Raw genomic sequence first — 7731 nt, forward strand, 5'->3', positions numbered from 1 at the left:
TGGTGCAGCAGTTCGTATGACGACCAGAAAACAGCCAACAGCCCCCAAAAAAGTTAGAAAATCTATCGCGCGGGATTGTGTTATATATTTGACACAAAATTGTGTACATTGCATGATACACGTGCGATTTACACGTACACTACATGGTACACGTGAGCACACGGATTTTCACCGTAAACAATGTTAGAAAACAAATTCGGCGCACTCAGGTAGGAACTACTCTTAGGTTGTTTTTTTCACCCGGAAAACTAAGGATGAAGCTACTGTGCGTCGGCACGGTCACGTGTGTTTTGAAAAGTAAATGCGGACAAGAAGAGGAATGAGAAGCCTCGTTGCGTTTGAGCGAGACGCTGAAACAGAAACAAATTTAGCTCGTTGTGTTTATACGATTTGATAGAATACCGACTGCGGCCTAGTTAAGCAACTGCCAGCTCTCTGTGGCGTTAGCGTTTCATTTGTTTCGCCATCATTAGCTCGTATTAGCGCAGGGACAGGTCTCGCGCTGGAGTTTCAGTAGCAGACAGACAGTTTATCAGTGTCTTTTTAAAATATTTTATTAACAAAATGGTGTTTTTCACATGTAACGCGTGTGGCGAATCACTGAAAAAGGCTCAAGTGGATAAACACGTGAGCATGTGCCGGGGTTGCCAGGTCCTGTCCTGCATCGACTGTGGAAAAGACTTCTGGTAAGGTCCAAATGCTTCCTGTCTTCTCCTCGCCTGCTGATAAAATGAAAACATAGGGACAATAAATCCTAGGCTACTATCCAATGGTAACCATAAGCCATATTATTACCATAACAATTATTGTAAACGTTAAATAAAAAAAAAAAAGATAATGTTACACATGATCATAAAGTGAAACAGTTCTGTAGGGTACTGAATAGCCCTTTTGATCATTTTTGATTTCGGTATGAATGATGGAACTGTTTCCATACTTGTCACCCCCATATGTGGAATTAATCCTTCATAAGGCAAGTTTATTTGTATAGCATTTTTCATACACGGGCAACTCAAAGTGCTTTTTCAAGTAATTTCCTCAGTCGTGCATCTTGGAAACCACCATGGACTACTGTCCATTCAAAGCATCACTGTCTTATGTTACACTAATGTTACAGTATTATGTAGAAGTACCACTTTAATTGCCTCACACTGTAAAAAGAGGCACATTTTCACTTTATTAATTGCTTCACTTCCCTATGCTCCCACATTAGTTGCAGTTGTTCAGTGGCTGTAATGCCAAACACCTTCTATGGATGGGTATTTCCCCTAAAAAAACCTTGTAAATTTCTGCAAACGCATATGCAGTCTGACTAACTGAATGCTTGCTGCATCTGCCACCTTGTGCTAATCAATACGCCACTAATTAGCAAGTGTTATGAGTATCTTTTTAATGTACTATGAATATTCACTGTAACTGATCGGCTTTTTTTATAATGATGTGAATAATTGAATACTCCATCCCTAACGTCTTCACCGTTTCAGCATCAACAGATGTTTCCCTCTGTTGAAAACAATTAACAAAACACATGTATCTGAATTACTCAAACTGACTTGACCTAACTGAATCTTCTAATCGCGGCTTTGCCCAAGTGATCTCTGCTTCTTGATATCAGTGGGAAATTACATTTGTTGTTTTTCTGTGAACAGGGGTGATGATTACAAGAACCACAATAAATGTATCAGTGAAGATCAGAAGTATGGAGGCAAAGGCTATGAGGCCAAGGCCAACAAAGGAGATGTGAAACAGCAGCAGTGGATCCAGGTATGATATGCAAATTATGTCTATCTGTGAAACTGTTCTGTTGTTTTGTCACTGTAACTCTATTTTTTTGACTGCAGAAAGTCAACGAGGCCATGAACAAACCTGGCATCAGTGCGAAGCTAAAGGATGTTCTCAGACAAGTCAGTACGTATGAAAATGTCCCAAGAAAGAAGGCAAAGTTTCAGGTCGGTGTTTCATTCGACGGTAATGGCAAATTGTAAGCAAACTGTCAAGTTCAGCATGAAAGCATCACTGACTCATTTTCATGTTTTTTTCTTTAACTCTTACTCTTCAGAACTGGATTAAAAACAGTCTTAAAATAAACAACGCCAGCCTTCACGATGAAGTCTGGAACATTCTTGCTGCAGCTGATGCTGTAAGTTCTGCCACTTAAAGGTTACTCCTGTTGTTACTTGTTTGTTTCATTGTGCATTTGATTTGGTTGCTGATAAGATGTAAGTAGGTATGTGCTGAAATGAAAATTGTTAGCCAAAATGAAAATCAGGACCTTAAAAACACCTAAAGAAATTATTATGCCAATTCTGTACCGTTGTTTTGTTTTTTTAAATCTAATTTTGTTGTTATGGCTGGGACTGTGTGTCCTAACATCACTAAAGTCAAGACATTGCAGTTGTATAGATTAATATTCATGTTAAAAAAAAAAAATAATCAATTAAGAATCTTTTAAGAGGATTTCATCGAACAGCAAGGGTGCATGCCTTTTTTTCCTGCACACCAGTCTCTTTGCTTTTGCGCAAAGAGACTTTCCAGCATTTAATAGCTGCTGTTCCACCGTGTCCTCACATCTTGTTGGAACTGTTTTATTGGTGTTTCAAACTGATCTTGGACAGAATCTAAGTGGGAATAGAGAGGCAGGTGCTGGCCACAGTTTTTGCATGCATGACTATTTTGGTCCAAAATGTTTTGGTGCGTCTCTAGATGTAAGTGCGTTGTTAGTTGGTTCAGTTTTGTGCACCAGTCAAATCAAATGGTGTTTGTTGCCTGTGCTTATATTTGTCTGTGTATGCTCTTGGTGCAACTTGAGAACTCATGTACCCTGAGTTAGTGTTTTTAACCATGTTGCTACACTGTTTGTGAGCAAAATACCATGTAGAGCACTGTTATTGACTGGTATTGCTAACAGTGGCCCGCCCAAGATACATTTTGGTTTCCGACTTCTCACCTGGAACACGGTGGTCACGCGGGTAACGCCACTCCCAGACTCCCAACATAAATGGAACGCATTATAAGTTCTTTATTGTTTCTGTTCACTAGCTAAATCTGGTAAAAGCACGTTAACTCTTTCTGAGTTTAATGTAAGTTGGCCAGTGTCCCTGATATAAATAAATGTAGTAATCTAAACTAATGCACATTATGCTCCCTAGTATATTGAAAACATGCAAAAACATTAATGTTTTGCATACAGGTAACATCACATGTAGGCCGTACAGTACTGGAATGCTTCTTTCATAGCGGTTGACTTGATTAATGTAGTTCTGAACTGAGGGCTTTCCACTAACACATTTATATTTTCGATATCCAAACTGATTCCTTTCCCCCCAACCCACAATCTTGTCAGGCTCCGGAGGTCGTCCCACAGCAGACCAAGAAAGAAGAACACACAGCAGCTGAGGTCAACGTGCCCGCCAATGAGAATGAGGATCAGAACGGTCAGGCAAATGCTGAGAAGAAGAAGAAGCTGAACAAAAGGGAGCGTAAGGAAGCTCGTCAGCAGAAGAGTGGGAAAGCCACGAAGGCCGTTGTGACACAAGAGCAAGAGGAAGACCATGCAGGCAAGAAGAAGAAAGGCGATAAAAAGAGAAAGCACAGCAGTGAGGATGGAGATGAAGAGCAGAATGGCTGCAATGGTGGAAATGAGACCATTAACAAGAAAATGAAGAGTGAGTTTTCTTTGTTATCCATGTTATGTTAGTCAGGAATATTAGAACTCATTTCTTTCTGTCTAACTGGAGGGAAGTCACTGGTGTGTAGACACTGTAGGGTAATTATTATATTTATATCCTGTTTATTCATGCTTTAATCTCACTCACTCACCTATTTATAATTGAGGTCTTAATGCATGTAATTCAGGGTTTCATTTATCGCATCTTCCCTAGTTGCAGAAATGGCAGAGGTTGCTGATATAACCATGTCAGAAGAGACTGAGGATCAAACGTCTTCCAAAGGTAACTTTGTGTTCCGTGATTTAAAATGTTTTTAATAGCTATGGAGTAAAGGGTTTTTTTTTCGCATGGAATATTCTAGAAGTTAATGTATGCCTCTGACTGATCTACAGGCAAATTCAACTGGAAGGGGAATATCAAAGCAGTACTGAGAGACTCGCCTGACCAGGAACTATCAGTGAAGAAACTAAGAAAGAAGGTGAGGCATGGACAGTTGTAATTACCAGGGTTTCCACAAATTTTTGACCAATTCATTTTTCAAACAATTGCCACAATATTTTATTAGTAGTTAAACAAAGGTATGCTCCTGTAGAGACTATAGAACACATTAAAGGGGACATATTATACAAAATCAACTTTTTTATCATTTTAATACTTATATTTGGGACTCTAGAGGCCCTACCAGTCGCCAAAGTGTAGAAAAAGAATACTCAGTCATGTTTTCGTGGTCCCACTTAGTGTAAGTATAGGCGATAAAACACGCAATGTTGAATTCCCTGCGCTTATGACGGCAGCATCCGCATTTCACCACGAATGTTACCGCCCCACCAGTAACTAGGAGAGCTCCACCTTTGCTCCACCTTGTCCCTGCGAGAGTGCAGGCGAGGGAGGAAGAGCGGTATTATGTCAACACAGAGGGACAAGTGTGCTGTTGGTGGCTGCACAGTGGAGCACAGTGTTTTACAGAGGATTTTATATATGAAGCTAATGTGCCGGATAAAGTCAGCAAACGTGTGTTCGCACCACTTTGCATCAGACTGCGGCCAGCAGTCTGATATTTCACAGGTATTTCACCGACATACAAACACACACATTGTTAAGAAAAGGTCACATAGAGCTCAAAATTCTGACACGTCCTAATTAAACATATTTGTTCAGTACGTCCTTCATGAGCACAGACTCAGTCTGATACAGTCACATACAGCAGCTGTTTATGCAGAGATCAGCGGTGCTGTCCCTAAGTGTTTTTAACTGATTTACAGTTCGGCTCGATCCTTATGTAGGACGTATCTTCCTGTGACGGCACTCTCGCTGTTTTCCGCCCACGCTGCCATGTTGATATTGTCAGAGAACTAGTGGAGGGAGGGGGAGAGGAATGGAGCGGAGGGAACAGGAGCTGCGCGAGTGAGCGCAGTAACAAGGACAAATCAGAAACCCCCCGGAAGAAGTGGGTGTGTGTTTGCCTGTGTCTCATTTGCATATAAAAGGACCATGCACGAAACCGAGTGTTCCGAAAGGGGTGGTTTTGGCAGGTTTATTGAACTGCTATGGTGCTTCATCCATATGGTATTTTGACCAAAGCATGTCACTGACATGTTCATTAGGAAGTATACACCAGGGAAGTATTTTAACTTGGAGAAATAGGGTATAATATGTCCCCTTTAAAGAGGCTCTTACTTCTGATAGGGCAGGGTATTGCCACCAATTTCCTGAATCGAATTGAATCAATTCAAATTCACAAGGTCTCAATTCGCCACGATTCGATTAAATTCTGATTTATTATATTGTAACTAATATTTCAGTTACAATACCATTAGTATTACCTACTATCACAGGCTTTTGGAATGGAATGCCTTAGTCAACTTGCTAACTTTGCTCCAAAGTGAACACAGTGCTTACGATGTGTATCACCTGTATCATGCAACACAAGTGGGTGTCGCTCATGCAGCTTGGAGTCTTATATGGGATATATTTATCAGATTAGACCATCCTGAATTAAAAACTGAATTGCCTTAATTTCAGACCATTTCTAGGCCTATTCCAGGACACTGGGAATCCTGAATTACACTGTATATAATGTGTTTTTGTAATGTAATGTAATGTAATGTTCGCTGTAGGGCTGCACAATTCTGGAAAAATGTGAATCACAATTTTTTTGCTTAGAATTGAGATCATGATTCTCAGGCACCTTTTTTTTTCACTAATCGAAATGTCTAAAATCTGTCTGCTGTATTTAGCGACAGCACTGCTGAAAGCCTGTGAATGTCTAGCCCAGTGCAAACTCATTTTTGGGCACAAGCTCGGGTCGGGTGGTTGTGTGATTCTCATCACTACCACCTGGGTTTTTCATAGAATAGAAATACTTTATTCATCCCTGTGGGGAAATTGTTTTAACACAACAGCAATACAATACAATACAAAAAAATATTTAACATAAAATGTACAATAGTGAGAAATCATCACCTTTCATTTTGTATTTATTTCTCCATAACACACCTGTTCACCTATGAGACGGGCTTCCACCTCCACTGAATCACCTGATCAGTGGAGGAAAATAGGATTGTTTATTTGCGATGCAGCTCATGAAATAAATGCAGTGCATTCGTTGTCACTTGACATCACGTGTAGTTGTGAATCGAGATCGCAATATTTTAACAATTTATCGTGCAGCCCTAGTTTGCTGCTTTATCATGTGGTAAGACAAGCTTTTCTAAAGGGAGATTTGTAAATCACTGCACAAAAATCCATAGAAAAAAGGCTTTAGTTTGCAGGGACATAGAGTTTTCTGGTCTACTGCTGTCTCACTGAGTAGGTTTGTATCTGTTTAAGTCCAGACAGTTTAAAATCTAACTGTCTGGACTTAGACAGTTAGATTTGAAGTAATTGGTTCAATGAGTTGGCACCATTTCACAGGCAGTGGTGGATCAACAACTCATATGTGCCATGATGTAAATTTGCTGATTTTGACTATGGACATTGGTACAGGAGAGTGAGTAGCAATAAAGTAACACAGATTTTAGTTTCCCTTTTAAAAAGAAAAAAGCAGCAAACTGATTTAGTAGACTTCAGCGGGTATAGGCTGCCCCACAAGCATCTGTGTGGGGCAGCCTATGTGTCGATACCTATTATAAACGCATTAAAAAACCTAAACTATCCCTTAAAGAGTTTGTTCCCCCTTCACAGATTTTGGCGGCCTACTACACTTTCACTGGTGAAGGAAACTTTAAGACGGAGGAGGAGGTGTTCGCACTGTTCAACAAGAAGATCAATAATAATCCCAAATTTAGAGTTTTAAAAGACAAGGTGAAACTTGTAAAGTAGACTTGTTTATCCCATCACCTGACATCATATGTACATTTTCATAGACATGTAAAATTGTAATATGTAAGGCTATTGATGCCCACTGTCCTTCCCTGGAAGTTTTACACCGTATGGCATAATCTTGAAGATTAAACCATTTTTCTTAATAACTGAATGAGGTGTCCAGTTCCTGATTGCAGTGGGCCTGGTCAGCATGCGTTGTCCAGTGTACACCAGAATGTGTCTGTTGTTGTTTAATGTATAAAATGACAATTGTTCAAGATGGTTACTCTCCTACATTCCAAGGCCACGGTGAGGCTCGGAAGTGGCACCTTATCTGCAGGATTGGATGTTGAGAGTGGGGGAAGGGAAACAGGAGTGGTGCACCTGAGGTGAATTTGACTCTCCAACGGGACAAAGCTAATGCACATTCCTCGGCACCCACGAACGGGGTTCACTTGGCCAAGGACACAGAAGCTCCATAGAAGCGAGATGCTTGGTGTCAGCCTCAGGTGAAGTTTTAATGCTGTCTGATTTTTCCACCGCTAGAATGAGCAGCCTCTTTACCCTATGTACACACACACACACACAGAGGAGGAAATCTGGCCAGCTTTATGAAGCTCTGCTAATCCCAGCAGGTTTAACACTGATGCTCATTCATCACACTGTTCACCTGTAATAGTATATTGCATACTTTGGGTATTAGTCAAGCTGTTACTCAGGTTTGCTAGTATTAAAATGGTGTTTTCTAGTCTGCAGTGGG

General features: G+C 40.4%; 1 protein-coding gene across 2 annotated transcripts; it reads left to right on the forward strand.

Annotated features, from left to right (window-relative positions):
• The first annotated feature begins 37 nt into the window (after positions 1–37).
• lyar (Ly1 antibody reactive homolog (mouse)) lies at positions 38–7143 on the forward strand. Of its 2 annotated transcripts, none has more exons than XM_044024608.1 (8): positions 38–686; positions 1650–1764; positions 1842–1949; positions 2060–2140; positions 3344–3665; positions 3882–3950; positions 4061–4146; positions 6852–7143. In XM_044024608.1, exons 1-8 carry the CDS (start codon positions 565–567, stop codon positions 6987–6989), a joined length of 1041 nt encoding a protein of 346 aa, XP_043880543.1. In that variant the 5' UTR covers positions 38–564; the 3' UTR covers positions 6990–7143. The 2 variants fall into 2 exon arrangements, with proteins under 2 accessions (XP_043880543.1, XP_043880544.1); XM_044024609.1 differs by having other exon boundaries at positions 3888–3950.
• Positions 7144–7731: the final 588 nt, after the last annotated feature.

This window comes from Solea senegalensis, linkage group LG4 (genome assembly GCF_019176455.1).
Source record: "Solea senegalensis isolate Sse05_10M linkage group LG4, IFAPA_SoseM_1, whole genome shotgun sequence".
Classification (NCBI taxonomy): Eukaryota; Metazoa; Chordata; class Actinopteri; order Pleuronectiformes; family Soleidae; genus Solea; species Solea senegalensis.

Bases quoted from the DNA above. Each gene is read 5' to 3' on its own strand.
- lyar (XM_044024608.1), top strand. From the start codon at position 565: ATGGTGTTTTTCACATGTAACGCGTGTGGCGAATCACTGAAAAAGGCT. The intron at 3,666-3,881 runs GTGAGTTTTCTT...CATCTTCCCTAG, and splicing joins CATTAACAAGAAAATGAAGA to TTGCAGAAATGGCAGAGGTT. The intron at 3,951-4,060 runs GTAACTTTGTGT...ACTGATCTACAG, and splicing joins GGATCAAACGTCTTCCAAAG to GCAAATTCAACTGGAAGGGG.